The following is a 25642-nucleotide window of genomic DNA, read 5'->3' as shown; positions in this document are numbered from 1 at the left end:
CGGCCCCTCGGCTCCTCCGGCTCCCCGCGGGCCCCAAGATGGCGGCGGGGCCGGCGGGCGCCGCCTTTGTTGCGCGCGGGGCCGGGCGGCGGCGGCGCGTGCGCGCGGCGTGAGGGGCGTGAGGCGGCTGCGGCACCGGCCCCGGCCCTGCCCGGCCTCGGCCCCCGGCACGGCCCTGCCCCGGCCCCCGGCTCGGAGCGGCGCCCGCGTGGATGGGATGGAAGCGGGACCCTCGGGAGCAGGTACCGCCGGCGGGGATGGGGGGGGGTCGGAGCGCTGCGCGCCGGGGAGCGCCGAGAGGGCGGCGGGGGACGAAAGGGATGAGGCCGGTGGAACGGGGGGCGGGAGTGCGGCGGGGGCCGGGGGAGCTGTACCGTGTGGGGATAGTGGGGGGGAGGGCGGGGGGACCGCGCTGGAGGGATGTGCGGAGGGGACCGCGGCGGGTGGCGATGGATGTGGCGGCGGCGCGGGATGTGCGGGGGCGATGCCGAGGATCGGGGGATGTCGGAGGCGCGGGGGGGTCTGAGCAGCGGGGGTGCGGGGGGAACTGCGGGTCCGCCGGGCAGGCGCGTCCCCCGGGTGTCCCGAGAGCAGCAGCGGTGCGGACGCAGGGGAGGGGGCGATGGAGGGACCCGCAGAAATCCCGCAGGAGGGGGCACAGGGCCGGGGTCACGTCCAGCCGCAGGTCCCCACAGCGGGGAGCGAGCCCTGCGCAAGGGGCCTGTTGTGCACAAAGCAGCAGCAGCATCCCCCCGGCTCCCCATCCTTTCCTCCAGGTGCCACTCCATCCCCCCGACCATCCACCGCATCCATCCCCCCAGCTCCCAGGTGCCATTCTACTCCCCTCCCTGCCATTCCACCGCCCCAGCTGCCATTTTATCCCCCCCAGCTCCCGTTTCATCTCCCCGCTCCCCATCCATCCCGCAGCTCCCCGTTCCCCGAGTTCAGGGAGCGGGGCTCAGGCTGGAGCTGGCGCGAGGCCGGCGACGCCGTGTGCCGTGACAGCACGAAGCGTCTCCTCTCCCCGTGCCAGGGCATGCGCGGAGCCGGGGCTGAGCATGGCCCCGCGGGGCCGAGCTCCAGAGCCGCGCTGTCCCCCCGTGTCCCCTGCCCCAACCTCCGCACGCCGGGCTGGGGACGGGAGCAGCTGGCAGTGCCCTTCGTGCCGGGCTGCTCCGCGGGGGTTTGGAGAGCCATTCCCTAGGCCGTCGCGTCGGCAGCCTCTCGCTCCTATGTCTGGCCTGAGCATCGCCAACTTGCGCTGCTGAGTCGCAGAAGGATTTTGGTGCCTAAAATGAGGCAGAAGGAGGGATGGGATGATGGAGACGCGGGTCACTGCCCTGCTGAGGCACGGGCCGGTGGGGATGGGGAGCTGCTGCCCTTCCGAAGGGGCAGGGCAATGGGATCGGCAGTCGCTGCCCTGCCACCTCTCTTGTGCTGGTGGGTTTGTCACCCGCTGTAACACATCAGCCTGGTGAGATTTTGACATAAACCTGAGTGTTTGCAAACTTCAGTCCTTTCTTACGATATTTACTTTAAGTGTGGCACAGAAATCTCCCTGTGTCTGCTTTACCTTCTGGCTGCTGGCGCTTTGTGTTTGGGCTGATTTATGGCCTCTGGAAGCTGTGATTTGGCGGCACCACAGACTTTGCCGGCGCCCTGGCGCGATAGCAGCACTGCTGCTTCAGGGCCACACAGATAACGCTGCTGGACACCCTCCTACCCCAGCCTGAACTGATGCTCTTAAGGTGCTTTAAAAGAATCTCTTGTGTTGGGATGGGGATGCACTCCGTGGACAGGTTTGGGTTTCAGTCCCTGGGCCTGTGGGGGCTGCACTGGGAGCAGGGCTCTGATGCTGCACCCTTGGGAGTTTCCTCTTCTGTCCCCAAATTTGGCTGGGGGATATCTCCTCCCACTCCGTTTGCCCTGTGGGCAGGGGACACATGAACCCCATGTCATCAGAGCTGCTGTGAATCCTGCCCTGCTTTGGCACCCCTCTGCTTGTGCCAGACCCTGGGTATGGGGTGAGCCTTGCGTGCGAGCTCTGATGATGCTGTGGCTTCTCAGGGCAATAAAGCAGAAACTGGCATGTGCCTGGATGTGCCCAACATGGAGATGCCTTGAAAGGCAGCGGGAAAACGCAGGACATCTGACCCACAGGCAGCACTCAGGAAGGCACACACATGCAGTGGTTTTAAAAACTAAGCTTATTTTCCTCCAATTTATAGTTTTCTTTATCCCTTGCAAACTTCCTAAAGGCTGTTAATCTCAACCGTTGTCTTCCTGTGCTGAACCTTGCAAAAACCCCAAAGCTGCTCCGGCTGTTGGGGCTCCTTTATCTTCAGGAAACACGAAATTGCGTATGCCTGCTTCTGGGATGGGATTAGACCGAGAAACAAAGCCAGGAGAAGCACCTTGCCTGGAGACACAGCACGGATGGTTTATCTCTAAACACTCTGCAGCCTCTCCCTAAACCCTGGGAAGAGCAAAACACAGACAAGTTATTAAGATGGCAGACGCAAGAAGGAAGCCAAATCAGGCAGAGAAGCTGCTCCTTGGGGAGGGTGATCCGCACGGAGCCACGGGCGGGTTCAGCCTTCTCTCCAGGAGCCGGTGGCTCTGCGGGGCCGCGGTGGGACATGGAGAGGAGCCAGCGTTGCCTTTGTCCTGTCCCTCCGGCACTGGGGGCCGCCTTTGTCTGCGGCTCCCGGCTCTGTATGTCCCTGGCTGCTGCCTGGGCAGTGCAGGAGCAGCGGGAGACCCCGCACGGCTGGCAGGGGGTGTCAGCCTCTGCCCAGCCCAGGCGCCTTTAGCGGGGACCCCAGGCTGGCACTTGCTGTGCTGGTGCTTCTCAAACCCCATCGGGGGGATGGAAAACAGAGCTGCTGGACAGCTGAGGCCAGCTTGGCAGGACCCTCACGGGTCGGCTCATGATTGAGCCGTGTCTGCACCGCCGGCATCAGCACACCACTGGCATCACCACGCCGCTCTCTCGAGGCAGAGCAGCTGGAGTACAGCCCCTGCATGCGGGTGTGATGGAGCTGGTGCTGCTCTTGCTGCTGTTCCTTGTGCTCTGTCGCAGCACCCACAGCTTCACACTCTTGCCCAGCTCAGCCTGCGGGACTGCATGTCCCAGGGTGCAGGGACACCCCTCTTGGCCAGGCAGGTTTATAGCTTGCACTGTAGGGTGTCACCTGTGATTTCCAGGTGGGAAGCACAGCAGTGTCCTTTGCAACGTTTAGTGTGACGATACAAAGAACGCAGCTGCTTTCAGGGGTCAGTACTGTAGTAAAACAGTTCAGAGCCCGTTTTGGCTCATCTTTTGCATGCAGCCACCCCAGTGTGGAGTAGAAGCAGAGCTTGGACAGCTCAGCCTTGCCCTCTGCAGCCAGGCTCTGGTGCACAGACAGATTGAATGCTGAGCTCTGATGGCTGCAGTTGGAGCCTCTGTCCCATGTGTGCATCACCTGCTGAAACTCAATCTGGTGTCAAACCAAAAAGCACCCACAGTTGCGTGGCCCTGGTAGTACTCAGTACACTTGGGAAGGAACAGGCGGCGATGTCTGGGTTGGCGGAGCTGAGATGGGGCTTTTTGAAGTCTTGGCTGCGTGAGATGGCGTTGGTCACTGCTTAGAGCCAGTGGTTTTAGAGGTGTCGAGCCTGGAGGTTGGGAATGCCAATTGCTCACCCCCTGCCAGCAGCTGCCTTTCCCACTGGTGCTGCCCCTTGCTTTGCTCCCCGACAGGGATTTCACTTCTCAGGGGGCTTCTGGGGTAGTTCAGGATGGGAGATGTCTCAGGGTGAGGATGGACCACGCTGCGTGTCCGGTGGCATTTGTTGTGCTGCGCACCCGTCTGCACCTCTCCGATTCCCGGCTGTATTTTGGCGGGTGGGTGTGCGGAGAGGGGGCCGGCGCGGACCCGCCGCCGCCGCAATAAAACTCCCTTTTGTCTGGGCCCCGTTCCCGCGGCCCCTCGGCTGAATGCGGCGCTGGAGAGGATTTCAATGACATGGTAATTTCATGCCGTCCCACCGGCGGCTTCGCCCGGCGAAGGCAGCTGTTGAGCAGCGGGTCCTGTTCCCCAGCTGTTACAATAAATAACAGAAACAAAGCTTATTCCAGCGCTAATTACCAAACTTGCTTTCACCTCGGTGGCACTGCCCTCGCCGCCGTCTCTGCCCGCGGTACCCGGCGCAAGGGCGGCGATGCTCCCGCCGCCGGTGCGTCCCCAGGGCATGGCTTTGTGTGCGAAAGTCTGTGATTCCTCCCAGGCCGCGGAATTTCTAATGGCAGCAGATTTCATCCTGCTCACTGGCCGCATTGTGCTGCAGGAACAACACTCGCCCTGCAGCCCCCGGCCCTGGCGCCTGCATTTACATGACAAAGTGGGAGCCTGTGCAGCTTTGCCATGGAGAGTCGAGGTATGCAGGAGCCAAACTCCCCTATGCAGGAGCCCCCTGTTTCCATGCACTTTGGGTAGCTTTTTAATGAGGCTTCTTCTTGCTGGCTCCTTTTCTGCTGCCCTGAGCCGGCTTCAGGCATGAGGTGCCTGGGGATGACAGTCGAGCTGCCCGGGATTCCCTGGCAGCATCCTCTGAGCCAAGAGGAGGGTGGCTTTCACTGAGGCAAATCATGGAGGGACCCTGAGTGCCCCGGGGCAGGAATGTGGCATGTGAAAGGATGAACCAAGCCTTCCTATTCACCAAAGAGTTTTGGGGTCTCTCCCACCTGGTCTGAAGCAGCCAAGGCCAGGTGAGAGCCCAGCTCACATGCTGGAGGTGCTGCCTAGGCAGCTGCTTTGGCTTGTCACATTCAGGGACCGTGTGTTGTGGTCACCAAAATAAAACCCTCTGAGTCAGCCCAGGGGTGAACTTGCCCATCCTTGATGCTGTTCATGGTCCTTCCCTGGTCTTTGCAGAGCATCTCCTGTGCCGTTAGGTGCTGCTCCCTCCGGCCACACTGCCCATTTATCTTACCCTGCGTTTGTTGTATCTTCTGTGTCCCATCAAAATTCTGAGCCAACTTTTGTGTTGCTGGAGGCTGGTTCCTTCCTTCACCTGTGATTCATGAGCCTAATTGTGGGGTGTTATGTTCATGAAGCATTTGGGGATTCTCTGGCAAGAGGGTTTGCATGGCAAAGCCTCTCATTTTGGAGTGACCAAAGCAGTGCCCAGTGTGGGATTGGTGTGGGATGAATTGGTAACACCTCTGCAATTCCTGCCAGCCCCAAACTGGCTTCAGCTCCTCTTGGGCACCCAAGTGCCACTGAGCAGCTGTCAAGCTGTGGCCACTGCCTTGTGTTCCCTGCATCTGCAGGGTTACCATGGGTACATGGAGTTGCAGTCCTGCTCACACATGGCTGCCGGGATTGTCTGGGGAGTGAGATGATCCAGAGGAGGCGAATTTGCATGTGCTGGCCTTGATGTGGCTGCAGGAAAGGCAGCGGAGAGCTGCTGTCCCCCGACTGATCTTGCAGGTGGGCGGCATGGTTCCTCACTCAAACTCAGGGACTGGAGGCTCCAGCAGCACTGGCAAATACCTCTTTGCTTGTGAGCCATGATTTAAGAATGCATCAGCTCACAGCCAGGGAGCTGGCCACTGCCAAGAAATGTTGATCATGTGGAGACATGACTTACACCGGGAGCAGCTCATCTGAAAATCAGTTCCTTCAAACAAGCTGCTCCCGAAGCGCAGTGCAGATGCTTTTCGGGGGTGGCTGGCAGTCGGTCACCCTGTCTTGGGGCAGCTGCAGGTGCCTGCAAGGTCTGAGCCCTGCAGTGGACTCAGGGATCCCCACCTTGCTCCAAGTCCTGTGCTGCCATGTCCGAGGAGCTGCTGGGGCCAGGTTAGCCCAGGCTTGGGGCTCCCAGTGGGTTTTGGATCTCTTGAGCTCCTGTCTCAGGGCAGAAGCAGGAGCAGATGTTGGAGCATTAACTTCTGGAGTTCATCCCCTGGACACTCACAAGAGTTTTCCCATCCCCTCAGTGTCCTGCAGCACTTGTGGCCTTCCATCATCAGGAAAAGTCTTATGGAGTTTGGGTGCAAAAGTAAAAGGCAAATTTGAAGCTTAGTTTGCTGCTCTTCTGTTTTTCTGCTTCTGATATTTTTAGCCTGGAATGGAAATATGGATTTAAAAAGAAAGTGGATGGGAGAAAGGGGTGCTAAAAGTACCATGTGTTCAGGAGCTTGAATTGGAGCTGGGTTGCTGTCTGTGGGCCGATGTGGACAGTTGGCCGCGCAGATGGAGCACTCCGAATACCCCCACGCTCGCTCCCTGCGCTGGCCCAGCTGCCTTAGACCTCGTGGGGTTTGAGGAACAAATAGAAGCTGCAAACTGGGAGGGGTAGAGATGGGCAAAGTGGGGATGGGGCAGGGAAGGCAGAGCTCGCCTCAGAGAGCAGCAGGGTGGAATAATTCCTTGGCAATATTTTAAGATACGTTTGAGTCTGAGGGTGCTGTTGATTTAGAAATGCAGCTCAGTCCTGTAGCCATGTGCTGGTACCATCCTGCATCTCCAGAGCTTCATAAGTGAGTCTGTGTAATGGGAATTGTGGAAAAACTAATATTTCCCTCTTTACAGGTCCCCACACTGCTTCAAGTGGGGATTTGGGATTGGTTTGGGTTTGTTTTGGGTTTTTTTTTCAAAACCCAGCAGTTCGAAAACTGTGTAGTGCAGATGGAATAATGTGTTTCCTGTTTCTTGTGGCATCCTCCCTCCAGCAGTGAGTCGGAATTTGCCGGGGAATGGAGGGGAAATGCATGTGTCTGTATGTCTGTGCTGACAGAGTATCCAGGGAATTGCATCCCCTTGGAAAGGGGCAGACCTGCAGCTCCGTGACAGTGAAGCTGGTGCTGCTCTCCCATCAGAGGTGACAGTGCTGGAGCCTGTGCCGAGGGAGTTGGTGTGGCTGCTGTGGCCTGGCACTGCCCTTCAACAGCTCGGCTGGCACCAGTGCTTCCCGGATGGTGCCCGGGGAAGCTGTTCCCTGGTGTGCTGCTCTGAATTCTGCCACTGCCACCTCCTGCCAGGAGGAGGAGTAGTGGGAGACCTTCCAGTTCAGGATGTGGTGATGGAGAGCACTGTGACTCTGTGAGATGTCTGTCTGTCTGTCTGTCTGGGCATGGGGTCCCTCCCAGCCCTCCTGACCCATGCTCTCTCCCACAGCTGCAGGCGCATACCTGCCCCCCTTGCAGCAGGTGTTTCAAGCACCGCGTCGGCCCGGGATAGGAACTGTCGGGAAGCCCATCAAGCTCTTGGCCAACTACTTTGAAGTGGACATTCCCAAGATCGATGTGTATCATTATGAAGTGGATATCAAACCCGATAAATGTCCACGCAGAGTCAACAGGTAAGGCAAGTATTAGAGGTTTTGGCACTTGTTTCCTGCTTCCAGTTTCCTTGTGGAGGCTCCATAAGTGCCTGTCTCTCTTTTTCCAGTAGAAGCCATTAGGGTGACCATTATGGCAGGGGTCACAGCAGTGGCAGGGGTCATGGCACGGCATGATGTCCACAGGTGGCTGGACCCCCCCAGCCGTGTTTGTGCAGCAGTGCTCATTCCTGGCCTGGGAGCGTCAGGGGTCTGGAGCCTCAGCACAGTCCCTGCTGCTCTGAAGCAGCTGTGCTATTTTGGCAACAATCCCTGATTCAAAAATAGTGAGCCCAGACCTCAGGCCATCATGTACTTTTCTTTTCTTTGTTTTTCTTTTTGATGTGCTCTTCGCTGCCTGTCCCCTCCTCCCCTCGCAGCCCGGGGAGCTCTGTGCCCCGAGGGCCAGCGAGCAGATGCTGCATGTGCTTTCAGCATCAAGTCACACTCCGGCAGCTCCAGCCGCTGTGCGTTCCCCTGTGCCATGTACACTCCTGCCAAAGCCAACGTACTGAGCTGTGGGATAAGGCACGTGGCTGCTTGTGCAGGGGCTTTCCTGCCCCAGGGGTCTTAGCTCTGTTCTCAGTTGCCCCAGGAAGGGAGGCTGGGGTGGACTGGACAGGTTGCAGAAGGTATCAGGCTGTAAAGAAAGTGACAAAACAAACCTCTCTCTTCTCTCCTCCTGCCCCTCTACCTTGCCTGCATAGGGAAGTCGTGGAGTACATGGTGCAGCACTTCAAACCCCAGATCTTTGGTGACCGAAAACCAGTCTATGATGGGAAGAAGAACATTTACACTGTCACAGCCTTACCCATTGGGAATGAGCGGGTAAGAGGGGGCAGTGAGCCCCATGTGGGCACTGTGACCTCCCTCCTGCCTGGGAAAGACCAGCAGAAAATGACCCTGCCTCATCCATGTGGGGATGCCATGGTCACTGTCCCTTCCCTCCTGCACCCAGGTTGACTTTGAGGTGACAATCCCAGGGGAAGGCAAGGACAGGATATTTAAGGTCTCTATCAAATGGATGGCCATTGTGAGCTGGCGCATGCTGCACGAGGCCCTGGTCAGCGGGCAGATCCCCGTCCCACTGGAGTCCGTCCAGGCGCTGGATGTTGCCATGAGGCACCTGGCTTCCATGAGGTACCTGCGCTGAGGGACAATGGGGCTGTGCCAGGGAGGGGAGGGGACTGCTGCCCTTGGCAGGCTATTGTGGCTGGGACTGGCCTTGACAGTCGTTGGAGGAGGCGGCTGTGCCAGCCATGTCCTTGGGTGCTGCTGCAAAAGAAACAGAGGAGGTGATGCAGCTGGCAGGATGAGTGCCAGCTCGGGGGTCTGGGAGTGCTGCTGTGGGCCCAGTGTGTGCCATTGACATGGTTTGCCCTGGTTCACAGGTACACTCCAGTCGGCCGGTCCTTCTTCTCCCCCCCTGAAGGCTACTACCACCCCCTGGGAGGGGGCAGGGAGGTCTGGTTCGGTTTCCACCAGTCAGTCCGGCCTGCCATGTGGAAGATGATGCTCAACATCGATGGTGACGTTATTTCTCATGCTGGGGAGCTGCTGTGGCGGGGCTGGGTGTGTTTGGGAAGGCTGGTTGAGAGCAGAGACACATCGTGGTGTCTGTCCCACAGTGTCGGCCACTGCCTTCTACAAAGCCCAGCCTGTCATCGAGTTCATGTGTGAGGTGCTGGACATCCGGAACATTGACGAGCAGCCCAAGCCCCTGACGGACTCGCAGAGAGTGCGTTTCACCAAGGAGATCAAAGGTAGAGCCCCTGGGGAGCACTGGGACCTGTCCCCTGATGCTGGCTGTGGCTTGTGTCCCACCCAGTCCCTGAGCAAGGTGGGGTTACAGGGGTTGCACATTTTCAATGTCTTCTGAGGCACCATTCCCTCCCTCATGCCATTGTTGGGGTGTCTGCAAGCAGGGAATTAGTTAAGGAAGCTGTTGGCAGTGTCCCAGGGAAGTTGGGCAGAGGGGAATTGCTCCTACCTTCACCATGACTGTGCCATGTCTCCCTGTCTAACATCAGGTCTGAAGGTGGAGGTGACCCACTGTGGGCAGATGAAGAGGAAATACCGTGTGTGTAACGTTACCCGACGGCCAGCCAGCCACCAGACGTAAGGCGGGTGGGCAGATGCCCTTGGAAAAATCCGCGCTGTTCTCCTTGTTAACAGCTGCTGGTGTCATTAGTGAGAGCTGGATGGGAAGCTGCAGTCTTTGATGGCAAAAAGAGAGGTGTCTGGAGCCCTGCAGCCCTGGGCCATGTGTGGAGTGGGATGCAGGGAGATGGGAGCACAGAGGATGCTGTGTCTGGCAGGCAGAGCGCGGCGGCGGGCGGGAGCTGACATGCCAGGAATTGTCCTAGTTTTTACCTCCGGGTTTGGTTTTCTTCATTCTTAAAATAGTCACTACCAAAGCAGAGACTTTGTCAGGGGCTAACACGAGTGTCTGCCTTGGAATTTTTTGTGTGTGCTTGGTAGCAGGCTGGGCCTGAGCACCCCTCAGTGTCTCCTGTGCACCAGCATCCTTGGGTCATAGCCCTGGGATTGGTGAGCGCAGGAGGAATGTGGCACCTTGCTGATGTAGTCAACCTGGCTGTCCTATAATTTTGGTTCTATAAAGAATATCAGGTTAATTCTGCATTTTCATGGAGCTCTTTATGGAGCTGGGAGCAGCTGGTGCTGGCTGAGGATGGGTATTGCTCTCCAGCTGCGAGTGTGTTGGCACCTCTTAGCCCTGGAGCCAGGAAGTTTGATTTTTTTTTTTCCCCTCTGTTTTTGAAGGGAAATGTTTCCCTCCTGCTTCTTTCTGCCCACCCTGCAACTGCTGTCCTGTACCTGGAGAGGCCATTTAGCCTTTTCCTGGAGCTCTGTTCAGCTCCCAGTGATGCCTTTTCCTCGTCTTAAAATCAAGAGGCATACACGGTTAGAAGGGGAAAAGGGATTTTACCTTGGTATTTATTGTAAGGATCCTTAGTTGCACACGTCCAGGTCATATGCATCGAGATGCACCCACCGAGTCTATCTCTGTGTCTCTGTGTCTCTCCCCCCCCGCAACATTGGGTATAACATTATAGGTTTTACTAATTAGCAGATATATCAAAGATTCCCCAATGAGAGGCTCAAGTGAGCCCCCCCTCCCCAAGAAACCTTCCCCTGGATGGTTCTATCTGAGTTTACAGAATGTGTTCTGGAGAGGACCTTGGGGTCTGGGGCACACTGATCCCTGGCTACGAAGCTTCTAAAATGTTGAGTCTCTCAGCTTGACAAACAAGTCCAAGAATGTAGGCAAAAAGCACTAGGAATACAGAAGTTGTAAAAAGGTATAACAGGGGTATAAAAGAAAAGGCAAAAATCTTCATGGCATCACCAGGGAGGACACCAGGCACAGAAGCTCTCCTGAGTGCCAGTGTGCTGTATTTTTGTGCCCTACCATGGCATGTGTGGCACGTCCTGCAATAAACATTTGCCCTGATTAGCTGGATTAGTGAGGGAGAGCTTTATTTAGGGCCCTCAGTCCCACACTGGGATAAGAGTATTCCTGACTCCATTTCTGAAAATACCACTGTTGTGCTTTTTATTTTGTTGTATGGCAGCTCAGGGTGGGAACCTGGCAGCTCCCTCTTCCCAGTCACAGTACATAGTGCCTGAGGTCTGGAAGTGTCTGTTCTGAGTAGGTGCATCCCTCGTGTCCTGCCTCTGCCAGGTTCCCACTGCAGCTGGAGAGTGGTCAGACAGTGGAGTGCACAGTGGCTCAGTATTTCAAGCAGAAATACAACCTGCAGCTGAAATACCCTCACCTGCCCTGTCTCCAGGTTGGCCAGGAACAGAAACACACGTACCTTCCCTTGGAGGTGAGTGGTGGCACCTGTGGTTTGGGGCTGTGCTCAGCTGTGGTCCCCCGAGTCTTACCTGTCCCCAACACGTGGCTGCTGTCTGTCCCCTTCCATGCAGGTGTGTAACATCGTGGCAGGCCAGCGGTGTATCAAGAAGCTCACAGACAATCAAACGTCAACCATGATAAAAGCAACAGCCAGGTCTGCCCCAGACAGGCAGGAGGAAATCAGTCGCCTGGTACGTGACACAAGTCCCTGGCGGGGACGAGGTTGGGGCTGTGGCACTGATGGCAGGTTATGGCATCATGTCTGTGATGGACCTTGCTGTGGTCCTGCTCCTCAGCTGCTCTGCACTGGAGAGCTGTGACCTGCTGAGATGTTGGTGAGGTTAATGGCACGGTTTTATCCCCCTCTTCCCGCTGAATCCCTGGGCAGAGGTGCCTGTGTGTACATCATGGACACTGGCACAGGGGAGCCCGGCTCAAAGTGACCATGGAAATGCATGTGCAGAAAATTCAGGCCCTCGCACTGATGGAACCTGACCCAAAGGAAGCTGGAACTAAAAATGGGAAGCAAACTAAAGTCACGCCCCTAGCTGTAGGTGTATGTGGGGTTGTGTGTGGTGGGGCTGCAGTGCAGGAACTCTGTCTGTGCCTGGCCGCTGGTTAACGGGGCTGTTGTTCCCCAAACACATGTGTCTGGGCTTTTGAAGCCAGGGACATTTGGTATTCCTTCTGGGACTCTTGATAAGTTTCTTGCCAGTCTGAACCTTCATGTTGAAATCTTAAATCCCAGGAGCAGGCTGTGCTGCTAGTTGCATTGGTTAGTGTGTTTCAAAATCAGGTCCCCGTGGGTCAGTTTGCAGGAGAGGGTTTGGGCCTCAATGGTGATCTGCTCGTCCTCCCCTGACAGAGCTGCTCCACCTGCAGCTCTATGGAGAACAGGGCTTCAGGTGCCCACATTTCCTGGCCAGCTGCAGCTGCCTGGCATGCAGCAGTTGGTCTCACTCCCTCTCATGGCCCTTCCTTCCCTCTGCAGATGAAGAATGCCAGCTACAACCTGGATCCATACATTCAGGAGTTTGGGATCAAGGTGAAGGATGATATGACGGAGGTGACAGGGCGGGTCCTGCCGGCTCCCATCCTGCAGTATGGAGGCCGGGTAAGTTGGGGCTGCTCTTGCCTGGGCTGAGCTGCACTGTGCAGGGAGATCTGTCACACCTAGAAACACTGTTTCTGAGCAAAAGTTGTGTTACCTTCCTGTTAAGAGCTGGAATGCTTTATCAAAGTGCCTTGGGTTTGTGTTTTTTGGGTTTTTTGCAATATAACTGGTCTGAAAGTTATAGCCAAGAGTCATTGGTGATGAGATGAAGAGGAGAGGCGTGCTCAGGGTAGGGCAGTTTGGGTGAATTTTCTGTCACTGCTGAGGAGCTGAGGCTGTGGATTGCCCATCACCAGGGAGTCAGCTCCAGCTCCAGCACTGGGACAGGGAGCACAGCCCCAGCCCATGCGGGGGCTCTGGGGCTGCGGGGCCGGGCAGGCTGCGGCCGCGCTCTGACCGTCTGTTTGCCTTGCAGAACCGGGCCATTGCAACTCCCAACCAAGGCGTGTGGGACATGCGAGGGAAGCAGTTCTACAACGGCATTGAGATCAAAGTCTGGGCCATTGCCTGCTTTGCCCCGCAGAAGCAGTGTCGAGAGGAGGTGCTGAAGTAAGGAAAGGGGCAGCCCATGCGGGTGGGGGAAGCCAGAGGGGCCGTGGCTCCAGGGACAGCCACACTGCTGCTCACAGCCAGGGGCTGCATGTCCGGTATTGCCAGTGCTGGAGCTGCAGGGTGCTCCACTGCTCGTGGTACCAATCTGATGTGGGGTGTCCAGTTCCTGTTGCTTTTGGTTTATCCAGAGAGCCTAACTGTTTGTCCCAGCTGCCAATGGTCCCTAAGCCATCACAAAGCTGCCAGGTTGGAGTGAATACCTGTGAGCTGTCAGTCAGGCTCTCCTCGATCTACTCTTTGCATTGGGGAGCTGCAGTATTGGGAGCTGAAACTCCCAGCTCTAAACCTGTATGGAACTCTTCTAAGACTGAATCTCCCCAGAGAGAGGGGGTTCTGAGGATTAAAAGTTTCCTCAATAATCTGAAATTATGTAATTAATGTAGGAAGCAGCCTAATTTCCTATGGGTTATTACAGAGAAGTTTTGGGCTTTCTGAAAAGCTTTGGTAGCTTAGAGAATATGTTTCTGTAGCTAAGTGACACAGCGGGAACAGTTTATTTAATTTAGGGAAATGGTCACTTTGGTTTTGGATTCTGCTGGGGCCTCAGGTTTCTCCTGACTGAGAGTGGATGCATTAAGGTGAGTGCTTTGTGTGTCTCTTCTGGGTGTTTGGCATGGTCAGTGTCTGGGGTTTGGAAGAGCTCAGTGTCCATGTCTGCAGTACGTGGGCGCAGATGGGAGTGACACCGCACTCCTCTCGTGATCCCTTTGCAGCAGAGCTGTGAGCCCTGTATTCCCTCTGGCTCTCGCTGCATCAAATCAATCCTTGGCATTCCAGAAATCCAGAGCGTGGCTGAATTGTGGTAAGTGCAGGCTGGCATCAGCTTTGCAGTCACCTGGAAATCAGCTGTTGCAGGCAGCAGGTTTGTTCCCCGCTGCCCCAGCTTCCTAAGGGAGAAGGGCTCAGCTCCATTGCATTAGAAAGAGTCAGTACATGGGTAAGAGGGCACCGAGAGGGGACAGTTCAGCCTGGTCTTGTGTTTCCTGTGCCATGCATGTGCTGGGTGCCATAGAGCCACCAAGAGGTGATGTGATGGCCCTGTCTCTGTCCTGTGCTGCGGCACTCGGCTGTGGGGCTCCACGCTTGGTGGCGTAGCTGCTATGCACGAGGCCTCGGGGCTCACGGCTTCTCCTCCTGGCACAGGAACTTCACAGACCAGCTACGCAAGATCTCCAAGGACGCCGGGATGCCGATCCAGGGCCAGCCCTGCTTCTGCAAGTACGCCCAGGGTGCAGACAGCGTGGAGCCCATGTTCCGACACCTCAAGAACACCTATTCAGGGCTTCAGCTCATCATTGTCATCCTGCCAGGGAAGACGCCGGTGTACGGTGCGTCTGGGGCAAGCACAGAGAGAAGGGCTTTGCTCTGCCTCAGCAGGGCTGGCTCCTGCAGGGCTCTCTCTCCCTATTCCCAAGGGTGCTGCTGGAAGTGGTGCGGTGCTGATTGCCTGTGTGCTCACCTGCTTTCTCTGCCCACAGCCGAGGTGAAGCGTGTTGGGGACACTCTCCTGGGAATGGCCACACAGTGCGTTCAGGTCAAGAATGTGGTGAAAACTTCCCCACAGACCCTTTCCAACCTCTGCCTCAAGATCAACGTCAAGCTTGGCGGGATCAACAACATCCTTGTGCCTCACCAGCGGTTCGTACGGCCCCTGCCTCTCATAGTTTTGGGGTTGTATCCCAAGTCCCTGGTGGTGCTGCCTGCCTGGCTTTACATGGAGAAGAGGGGGCCTGCATAAAGTAGCTCTTTGAAATGGGGGTTTGTAACTTGTTTCTCTTTGTTGATGTGTCCAGGCCAAAGCTGGAGGTCAGGAGATGTCCTTGATGTCATCTGCTCATCTCCATTGGGTTGTACATCACCCTGAGATGGCCCCAAAGGCTGACTGCTTGTTTTTTCTTCTCTCCCATCAGCTCTGCTGTCTTTCAGCAGCCGGTGATCTTCCTCGGGGCTGATGTCACTCACCCGCCAGCAGGAGATGGGAAGAAACCTTCGATAACGGCTGTAAGTTCACAGTTTGGTGCCCAAAAACCCTGCAGAATGCAGGAGCTGGAATGGGACTCAGGTCCATGTGTTGCTGCTGTCCCCATGATGACACTTCTCAGGGTGGGCCTGTGCCCTGTCAGACGTTTATCCCAGTCCTTGGGATTTGCGTCCCGATCCCTTCCTGCCTCTCCGCAGGGAAGCTGCAGTTTTTAGGAGCCGCGGGGAAACTGGCAGCTGCCACCAGATGGGGCTCGTGATGTGCCGGCCCCAAGCACAGCCCCAAGTGTGCCGGGAGCTTGGTGCTGCGTGGAGTCATCCTGGGCATCCCTATCCACCTGCAGCCCTTCAGGGACCTTTCCCCTGCTGGAGAGCTGGGGTTTGGGACATGGGAAAGCTGGGGTGACCAGGCTTCTGAGCCCTTTGTGCAGGAGGATTTGCCTTCTCCTCAAGTGAATAATGAGCATCCATGGAGCGAAGTGCTGCTCGGTGCCAGTGGAGGCAGGGACAGCTTGTGCCCTCCACTGGGCTGAGAGACACTGCCCTGTGCTCATTGCCATGCAGAATAAGCACGTCAGCATTTTCCTATTAAGTTCTTAAATTTCCAGGACTCACAGCTCAGGTTTTCCTTGGCATGAAAAAGCATCTTTGGAGGAATGTTTTTTTCTTAATTAGAAGGGGTTGGGAAAGGCTTTGGGCTGTTTGCTGTAGGTGTGGGTGGGACAGAACAGTCTGTTTCCTGGCGGCAGAGCTTCACCTCTGAAAACATCTTTTGTGGTTTGTGCAGGACCACTAGGGCTTTCTTCTTAATTTTTTGTGAAAGCTTTTTTGAAGCTGCATGGGAGGAAAAGGGTAGAGTCTTTGGAGCAACTTGACCTTGTCCTTGGTGTGTTGTTGATTGGACAATAGAAGTGGGTCTGTGGCTGAAACTAAAGGCACAGTTTCTATTGTACACATTGGCTCCGGCCGAGGAGCCCCAACCCCAGAGCTCTGTTTGCGAAGCAAAAGTGAAAGTGTTGGGGAGGGCAGGGGCAGCAGATTCACACTGCTGAGGATGTGGGGTCTGTGGTGCTTCCTCTCTGCTCGAGGGACATGGGGCGCACGGCGCAGTTGCTGCTGAGCGTGGGGAGTGAGGCAGCTGGGCCAGCACCTGATTCATGCTGTGCCACTAGCCCTGTGTCACAGTCAAGCCTGGCTGCCCCTGACCTCTTGCTCTGATGTGTCTGAGGTTTGCCCTGTGCTGCAGTGAGAACTCTCTGCTCAATGGCTGCCATGCAGTGACTCGACCCACCACGTCCTTGGGCAGCCCGTGGCCATCTGGGGCAGCCCATGGCTGTCTGGGGCAGCCCCACTCCCTCTCGCTGCCAGGCAGGAGAAGTGAAACAAGGGCAGAGCAGCAGCAGTCCCCACAGCCACGGCACTCAGTGGCACCAACCAAAGTTGTCTCACTGGAAATTCCCATAAATGTTGCAAAGGACATGGCAGAGTATGACATCAGATGTGGCCATGACCAGGGGTGTCCCTTTTGGGCACTGATTGCCTGTACAGTATTTGCTGTCCCATCTGATCTGTGAGTTCAGGTGCTCTGCCCATGGCCAGCTGTGCATGGAGGAAGCAGGTGGAGGCTGGGAATGTCCCGCATCCCCTCTGTCCTTCCTGGTGTAAGACATGGGCTTGGCCTGTCTGTCGCTGCAGGTTGTGGGCAGCATGGACGCCCACCCAAGCCGGTACTGTGCCACGGTGCGCGTGCAGCGTCCTCGCCAAGAGATCATCGAGGACTTGTCCTACATGGTGAGGGAGCTCCTCATCCAGTTCTACAAATCCACACGCTTCAAACCCACCAGGATCATCTTCTACCGCGATGGTGTTCCTGAGGGGCAGCTCCCACAGGTGAGGAACCCTCAGATCCCTGTTGGCCAGTGGAACTGTGTCGGCTCCTCTGAGGTTCCTTAGGGGTGCCCAGGGACAGCTGGGTGCCAGTGTGTTCCCTCATTCTGTGTGCCCTTGTCTCTCCAGATCCTACACTATGAGCTCCTGGCGATCCGAGACGCCTGCATCAAACTGGAAAAGGATTACCAGCCTGGCATCACCTACATTGTCGTCCAGAAGAGGCATCACACCCGTCTCTTCTGTGCAGACAAGAATGAGAGGGTGAGTGCTGCAGTGTGCCAGGGCTGGAGGCGGCTGATTCATCCCTGTCTGATGAAAGAGCCAGCCCTGGCTTTGCCAAGGGGAAATCTCACCACTGGCAGGAAGAGCTCGTTCTGAATGAAACGTGCTGCTCAGTGGACTCCTGCAGCCACATGGATTAGTCTGCTTCTAGAACCCCAGCCAGCTGTTTGCTGTTATTATGAGTTACTGAGTGCTGATGATCCTGGTGACTCTTGAAATAGCCTCTGTCAGCTTGAAAACATCTGTTGTTTTGGTGATAGCTGGAGTTGCTGACGTGACAGGCTGAATAACCCGTTGCTTGCTCACAGCTTGTTCATGTGTACTCTGTAGTAACATTGATTGCTGTCACTATTCCTAGATTTCATCTGAATTTAATGGTTAGATTGAGTCTAACCAGGCTACTCCACATGAGCAGAAAGATTTAATCTTTGGAACTAAGGGCAGTTTTTGATCAGGATGTAAAAGCCCCAGTATCTTGTGGCACAGGCTCCAGCACGTGCTCTGCAGGGATCCCTGGAGTTTTGCTCACTTAATCCTCATCTCTGTAGTAGGATGGGCCCCTGCCCAGCCCTCACCCTGCTGCTCTCTTTTCCATGCTGTTGGCTATGTCTCTATGTCATGCCTGGTGTTAATGCCTGAAAAAAATGCAAGCAGGCCTGTTTGGGCAGAGAGCAGAGTAGGATGAACTGCTTCTGTTCCCCCTGAATGGGCATGGAGACTGTCTCTGCATCTCAAACTGAGATGGGGACCCTCCACCATGGCCCTGGGGCAGGGCAGCTGTGTTAATGACAGTGCTCTTGGCAACTGGAAATAACCAAACTCTGCAGTGCTTGGATCTCTTTCTATTCCCTGCAGATTGGAAAGAGTGGGAACATCCCAGCAGGAACCACAGTGGATACCAACATCACCCACCCCTTTGAGTTTGACTTCTACCTGTGCAGTCATGCAGGCATTCAGGTACCACGCTGCAGTGCTGGCTCTTGGGATGCTGCTGGGTTTTTTGGCTGCTGTTGCAGATTGTGCTCTCGTGCATTTGTCCTGGCCCTGTCACAGCCTCCCTCTAGCATGGAGACGTGGGCAGTTGGATTTGAGGATAGTTGGATCTAAGCTGCCGCTGCGGTGGCTCGGCAAGCAGGTGCCAGGTCTGTGCTGCTGCTGCACTGTGTGGCACGTACTCAGTTACTCTCCTGGAGCCAAGGGTCTCTCCTAAGAGGTTTTGCTCCTTCAGAGCGGCCAAGTCAGCAGCTTTTAGGCTGGTGTCTGAGCATGCCGGCCTTGCCAGGGCACCTCGTCATCAGCAGGGACCTGCTGTCTGGCCTTGGGCGGGAGAGCCAGGCCAGCCATCCCTGCCTGCTCTGCAGCTGCCTGGCTGCAGGCAGCCAAGATTAGTCAGAAACCAGACTGGGAAAACTGCACTTGTGTAATCTGCAGCTGCTTTCAGAAGGGAGGCTGCTCGGCTTCCCCTCCCCTGCACAGACAGCGGGAGCTGGCCCGGCTCGGTGGGGATGCAGTGGGGGATGCAGTGGGCTGTGTGGCACAGAGGGAACAGGCAGCAGCATTAGTACTGCTTTGCACCTTGGTGCCAAGGGCTTTCCTGCCACGCTGTGTAGGGTTCTCACAGCAGGGAAGCACAGGCATCCCTCCTGCCCAGGCTGGCTGACAGATCATTTGGATCAGGGAGGGGATGATGGGGATGAGAGGCAGCTGCATCCAGGTGCAGGCAGCACCTCTCACACTGAGGCCTCTCACACTGGCCCCCTCCTCAGGGCACGAGCCGGCCGTCCCACTACTACGTGCTCTGGGATGACAACCGGTTCACGGCGGACGAGCTGCAGATCCTCACGTACCAGCTGTGCCATACCTACGTGCGCTGCACCCGCTCTGTCTCCATCCCAGCCCCAGCCTATTATGCCCGGCTGGTGGCGTTCCGGGCGCGGTACCATCTCGTGGACAAGGAGCACGACAGGTGAGGGGCACAGCCTGTGGCCCTGGGAGGGCAGAGCCAGGCGTGGGCAGGGGACCTTGATGTTTCAAAGTGCCTGTGTCCGAGGGTGCTGCAGCAGAGCCTTTCCAGGGGAAGACCTGCAGGTAGCTGCAGCCTCGTAAGGCCCCGCACAGTGGGAACGGGGATAATGGAGGGTTAAATCCTATCCTGAGCTCATCCCGGGCTTGTGGGAGCATCTCTGGGGTGTCTGAGTATTTCCAGCTGCCTCAAGGTGCTGGAATCTCTGCAGTCCAGGCGTGGTCACCAGCGTGCACAGCATCCCTGTGCACTGCAGTGAGGTCACTTCCTGTGCTGCCAGCACTCAGCTGATCCTCATCTCCAGGGGAGTTTCTCAGCGTTCCTGGGGGAAAAATATGAAATAATTATGCAGTGATTTCCTTGATTTTCAGTGGCGAGGGCAGCCATATATCTGGACAGAGCAACGGCAGAGACCCCCAGGCCTTGGCGAAGGCTGTGCAGGTTCATCAGGACACTTTACGTACCATGTACTTTGCTTGAAAGCCTAACTTTTGTTACCTCACTCAAGAAAGCTTTCAGATTTGTAGGAGCCATACAAAAAAGGAAGCATTGGGACACCTTGTTTTTTTTTTCCAATGAGAAATCACTGCAGGGCAGGCAGCGTCAACTCGAGGCAGGAGACCAGCACCATGGGACAGAACGATCCAACACCTTTGTAGGATTGGAAGAGACTGATGATGATGATGATGATGATGATTTTTTTAATTTTTTCTGGCTTTGCAAAATTTTGACCTGACCAAACACATGAAGGCATTCAAGGGAAGGGATAAAACTCCCGGGAGGCGGAAGCAGGTTTTCATTTTTAAGATGCAATACTAGAGACTTCTGACTGTGAACTGGCGGCTTTGGTCCTCCGTTGCCCATCAGGCGCTGGTAGGTATTTTTTGTGGGGGTTGGGGGGAGGGGATTTTTAGAGCCTTAAAACAGAAGACTAGATTTATAAAACTAATATTTTAGATTATGAGATGCTTTAATGGGTTGAGGGAAAAAAAAAAAACCAACTAGTTTATAGGAGAATTGTAACACTAACAGTTCCCCACCCCCAAGTAATTCCCCCCGGATAATGTAAGGCACCCTAGCACTTAGCTCAGAACTGAAAACTGTCTTCCTCGTGTTACAAGCTAGTCAGCTGCTGCCGCTCGAAGCAACAGTCACAGACTTTTCCATGGGTGAGTGCCTTACTATGATGCTGCAAAATTTCAATGTTTTTAATCTTGTAAGGAAACTAGTAATCTTGTCTTGATGGTGGTCCATATTTCCATCAGAAGGAGTTAATTTCTATGGTCCTCAGTTGCAGTTTGTGTCAGATCACGACCTCACGGTGGTTAAACCCCATTGAAAGATGTGCACTTTCATACAGGACACGTTTAATGGCTGCTGACCCATTGTTGTTTCCAATGTACTACTTGTTATTTAAAACTGTTTCTGACAAATGGGGGCATCTCCATCCCATGAGGACAGAAAGCGCTATCCATTTTTTTCTTTCTTTTTTTCCCCCCTGAATTTTTATGATGGACACCGGGATTTTTTTACTAAACATTATTTTTATACTATATTGAGTCTGTTGCCAAAATCCACAAGTCATTAACATTCTCAGAGTTTACATCCCTGCACTTCCTGAAGCTGTGTGTGTTCACGCCGCAGCTCTCCAACGTTTCTGTCTGATGAGTGCTGCCGACTGCAGCCCGTGCTGTGCCAGGTGCTCTACAGCACCCGTTGCCTGTGTGCATTTGGCACGTGTCTGCCCGGGCCGGCTGCTTTCCCACCTACCACATCCCCTCCTCCAGCACCTCCAGGCTCTCACCCTCTCTGCTGCTAGGTTTTGCTGCTCTTTGTGTCATGGTATCACTGCTCTCATGCCCAGGGTTTTTATTCTGAAAGCACACCAGCTTGTTCCTTAGAATGATGAAATCCTTGTTGTTGTCATGGGAGAAACCCCTGATTTGTGCTTGTACCAGGAAAACAGCCTTTTTCCCCACAGGAACCTGGTCACTGCTTTTCAGACCCATTTTGCTGCACAGTGACCGTACGCACGGTGGCGGGGCTGTGGTGGCAGCTCAGTACCAACATCATCCGGGCACATTATCTGGGGTTTTTTCTATGAAAGTGTTCACAGCGCTTCCTTCAAGAGACAAACGAGGTGCACGCTCCTGCCACGCTCTGAGGGGAAGAGCTCTGGTATCATTTTCCTGCCGATCGCGTTTCCCAGGCGGCCCCACGCAAGCGCTGCCCCTGGCCCGCGCGCGGACAGAAGCACATCTACACCTCTTTGGTTTGTACTTTCTGACGTTGAAACTTGCCTTGCCTTCATGAAAACGACACCGGTCATGTTGGCGCATTGAGCTGTCCTAATCCCGGGAATTCACTCTTCCCATTTTCTTTTGGGGCAACGTGTTTGTGAACAGTGAAGACATCACTATGCTATGCAAACTAAGTGCTGAGCCCACTGATGTCACATTTGGTGAAGATCCTACGTTTAGCACAGTCCTGTTTTTCCTCAAGACCACAGTGTTTGGTTCTTATCCTCCTTTGCACCTTGTGTCAACCTCTACTGCTGTATATCCTCAAGGTGGGGAGGAGACCAAGAACTATCTGTGGTCAGTAGGTAGGGAACTCTTAGGAAGGCTTTTAGAGCGTAGGGAACACATCAACACTAAGTGTCAACATGAGAAGCCTACATTCCTCTACACAAGTGCCTGCATAGTGACACCAATCAGCACCTCCATCTCATCCTCCGAACTCTGGCTTGTGTTCATTGAAAGCAAAACGATCTCAGAGGGGCTGTTCCCGCTCACCTGGTGTTAGAAAGCTCCTCATTAAGAATAAAATCGGGGTCAAGGTCAAGGTTCTCTCTGCAAATCAGTTTGTTCACCAGCATTACACCGGAACGCGCCTGGCTGCTGCTCTGCAGCAAGGGGCAAAGGTATTTTGGTTCCTTGTTTTTATTTTAGTGTTTTAGTTGGGTCTAGAATTCTGAAATGTCTTTTAGTAGCTGTGGCATAGCACATGCCATTTTTAACCATTTGAAAAGAGATAGTGTGGGCATTTACAGAAACAGCTTGTTGCTCTGTAACAATTTTTTTTAACCTTGAGACTTGAAATGTAAAACGGACCTTTAAGATTTGCACTCATTTGTAAGGTGGCTGTTCATAGAAAACTATGAATGAAGACTTGCTGATGTAGCACCTACTTTTAACAGCAATTTTAACTACACAAAAGCTTCACAGCTTCTGAAACTCTCAGCTGTTGACTTGCAGATCGTGTTCTGCCCTTACTTCACCTCTGCATTGGGTTTTCATGGTTTTGGATAAACAAAAAAGCCAAACTCAGTAGCTGCTGTGCCCTTTTAAACCCCGTTTCCACTCCGAAGAAGTTTAGAGAGGTTGGAGTGACCCGCATGTTTTCTATACCGGACTATGCACCGTACCCTCTCCGCACTCCGGCATCGGCATTTCTCCCCTTCTCTTGTCCGAGATGCAAACGAGTAGCTGCATGTTGAGGTGCGTTTTGCTGCCTGTAGCAGATAGGTGTTACCCCAGGTACATATCAGGATCCGTAGTTAGCCACAAACCCCACACGGGCATCCCAGTCAGCTCCGAGTCTCTGCCTTCTCCATGCGCACGAGTTCCATCTGCGACTGGAAGTCGCCGAGTGCATGCAGTTCTGTGGGAAGAGGAGTAGCTTTCATTTACCTGTTGAATGCTGTTGTTTCCCTTATCTCATATCTGAACAGAACGGGGCGGGAGGGCTGCTCTGCCCTTTCCCCGCAGCTTCCAGGGCAGTTGGGGTGTTCTGGGATCGCACACGTACGACCCGATGTCTCAGTGTCAAACAGCCCAAGCATCCAGCGTTGCCTCGCGGAAGGTTTTCTTCTTGGAAAATCAGTGTGAAATAAAAGAATGTGATTGTTTCAGGAAGGGAAGCCAGACAGCAAGAGAGCAATAAACAAGTGAAATTCATATCTTGCCTGAGTGATTTGCACTTCAATAGTTGTGAAAGAAAATTTCCAGGACTCCAGTGCTTTTGTGTTCGATTTCCAGCCCCTTTCGTACCTCCTTTCTACGAGCAAGTGTGGGACTGTACATAGGGTGTTTACAGGACGCTCCGTTTCGGTTGTTATTTTTCTTGTGGGTTTTTTTTGCTCTAGCTTGAACTCTGTATGGTCCATTTGTTAAATAGCCGTGAACAGTTGATGTACAGTACTTACTAAACAAGCAGCAGCATAAAACTTATTTTATTAAGAAAATATGGCTTATATTTTAAAGGTTGAATATCAATTTTTTTTTGTATGCGTGGAATTAAGACTGGTGAAGAGTAACAAAATCCTTGGATTAGGCCAAAAGAAAATACTGTAAGATCCTAACCACCTCTTTATTAAAGAAAGCAGTATGATTAAAGAGCTCCAGAACATTGTATTTATATTGGATTTGATTTAATTGCCTTTGTGGATTTTTTTTTTTTCCTTGGTCCTGATTTTTGCTTGCAACGTCGACTTTGCAGTCCCAAGTGTCTGTTACCCTGTAACTGTTGGCAGAAGACCTAAATAAAAGCAATGTGAATATGTCGGGGTGACACTCCTGAGTCACATCTCGTGGGAAGGGACATGCGCATCCCAGTCATTCCCTCAGGAAAGGCTGGGGGACAAACAGGGAAACGCTGACTGGAGCTGAATTGCATCAGACACTGCAGAGGATCCAACACCCCTCACTGTCCAGATCTCAGTTTAATGAGAGAAACACTTAAGCAAACAAATATGTGCTTAAAACTTCTGGGAATACAGTACAATTCCACTTTTTATTAAAATGTCTCCTGAAAACTGACTGAATTTGGGTTCCTGGGTCATTAGATAACAGAAATGTACATCAAAATCTGCTGTTCCTCCAGCCTCACCGAGTGCTTCAGGGGCTCTTGGCTCTGAGGCGCTTTAAGAACGGATTTCAGTCTCCTTTTGGATTGAGGTTAAACTTGATCCTCGGGGTTTCTGCACTGCCTCATGTTTTGCATTTCCCATCATGTTTTGCATTTCCCAGCTTTGTAATTCTTGCAAACATCGTAGTCTTCTCCAATGCCAGCAGCTTATGGTTGAGTTTTAGGGTCCAGAACAGGAGGTTGTTTGCCATCCTCTGAATTCTTTGTAGGAGGAGTTCTTTGTTTTACTTTACAAAGGTGCAGGAGCAGACCCTTAAGCCACTGAATGATTTAGCAGTTGAGCTGTGACTGGGTTTTTGAATAATGCCAAGGAATTTTAAGGAAGTGCTTGCTAATGGCATGCAGGTACTCGTTAGTTAATTTACCAGAACGTTCTGTCCCAAGCTGGGCACCTGTACAGGTCCTGCACACATCTGGCTGCTTTGTGGGTTGTATCACCTATTTTAAGTGATTCCTACTACACAACAGAATCTTTTGCAGTTTTAAAGGGGCTTTTTCTGTGAGAGGTGCAACAGCAAATCGTGCCTTGTGCAGTTGCTTCTGGAGTCCTGGAAAACAGGTCAGAAAACTGGTTTCAAGTGTTAGATTGGCATTTGAGCCCGGCCCTGGTGCTGATTACAGTGCCCAAGCTGTGGGACCAGATGTGCTGCCCCTCGGGGATGTGTGTTTGCAGAGATGCCTCTCTCCCACGTATCTGCTTCATGCTGGCGATCACATTTCCCACTCCCAATTTCAGTTAAGGAAATATTCTAGTAGTTTACCTTTAATTTGCATGGGTTTAAAATCCTTACTGTGTCACTCACCTGATAACTAAATTTTTGCTTTTAAAGACTAATTCAGATAGGAGTCTTCAGGGTGGTAATTCTTAATAATGATCCTGAAATTTGGATTATGGATCTTTAACTTCTGTTGGCCCAAAATTCCAGTTCTTCAGTACCTTCCCAGTTGTTTTCCAGGGGAAGGGCCCCTCTCACTACCAGAAAAAGTGATGTTGTTTCTTCACAATGAGTAGCAGGTTCAAACCTACTTGGACAAGTCCCAATATACTGCTCTTACCAAAAAATGATCTTTTGAGGGCAAAAGAAATAGAGGTAAAGGTGTCACTGCCTGACCTAGCACTGAGCCTGTTACGTCTGTTACATTCGAATCTCTTCCCTACATGCCGATTGCTCCTTTTATCCATCTGCTTGTTTGGTGCCAGTTTGTGTAACAAATCTCTAACAAAGTGGTACTGAACATTGCTAAAAAGCCTCAAAAAATTACAACAGGGCAGGCATAAGCTCTGAATTTATGCTGATATAGTGAATCATCGAATCATGAATCATGGAATATCCTTAAGTTGGAAGGGATCCACAAGGATCATCGAGTCCATTGCCTGGCCCTGCACAGGACACCCCAACAATCCCATCCTGTGCATCCCTGAGAGCGTTGTCAAAACACTCCCTGAGTTCTGGCAGGGTCGGGCCCGTGACCATTCCCCGGGGAGCCTGTTCAGGGCCCGAGCACCCTGTGTGTCCCGCAGCGCTGTCGCGGCCGGACACGTTCCGCGTGTTCCAGGTCC

General features: G+C 53.8%; 1 protein-coding gene across 2 annotated transcripts; it reads left to right on the top strand.

Moving 5' to 3' along the window:
- The first annotated feature begins 131 nt into the window (after positions 1 to 131).
- On the top strand, positions 132 to 23726 carry LOC116454939 (protein argonaute-1). Of its 2 annotated transcripts, XR_004244247.1 has the most exons (20): positions 132 to 242; positions 7167 to 7350; positions 8076 to 8196; positions 8327 to 8508; positions 8760 to 8896; positions 8997 to 9131; positions 9399 to 9486; positions 11075 to 11222; positions 11323 to 11442; positions 12243 to 12365; positions 12781 to 12914; positions 14121 to 14305; positions 14456 to 14615; positions 14888 to 14978; positions 16653 to 16847; positions 16974 to 17108; positions 17985 to 18086; positions 18896 to 19095; positions 19524 to 20025; positions 21260 to 23726. XR_004244247.1 is itself a non-coding variant. In XM_032132126.1 (19 exons), exons 1-19 carry the CDS (start codon positions 218 to 220, stop codon positions 19630 to 19632), a joined length of 2574 nt encoding a protein of 857 aa, XP_031988017.1. In that variant the 5' UTR covers positions 132 to 217; the 3' UTR covers positions 19633 to 23717. The 2 variants fall into 2 exon arrangements, 1 of the variants encoding a protein (XP_031988017.1); XM_032132126.1 differs by having other exon boundaries at positions 19524 to 23717.
- Positions 23727 to 25642: the final 1916 nt, after the last annotated feature.

Source organism: Corvus moneduloides, chromosome 23 (genome assembly GCF_009650955.1).
Source record: "Corvus moneduloides isolate bCorMon1 chromosome 23, bCorMon1.pri, whole genome shotgun sequence".
Lineage (NCBI taxonomy): Eukaryota > Metazoa > Chordata > Aves > Passeriformes > Corvidae > Corvus > Corvus moneduloides.
The sequence above is the reverse complement of the archived record's forward strand: the minus strand, read 5'-3'. Positions and strand labels throughout refer to the sequence as shown.

Bases quoted from the DNA above. Each gene is read 5' to 3' on its own strand.
- LOC116454939 (XM_032132126.1), top strand. From the start codon at position 218: ATGGAAGCGGGACCCTCGGGAGCAG. The intron at 12,366-12,780 runs GTAAGTTGGGGC...TTTGCCTTGCAG, and splicing joins TCCTGCAGTATGGAGGCCGG to AACCGGGCCATTGCAACTCC. The intron at 12,915-14,120 runs GTAAGGAAAGGG...CTCCTGGCACAG, and splicing joins TGTCGAGAGGAGGTGCTGAA to GAACTTCACAGACCAGCTAC.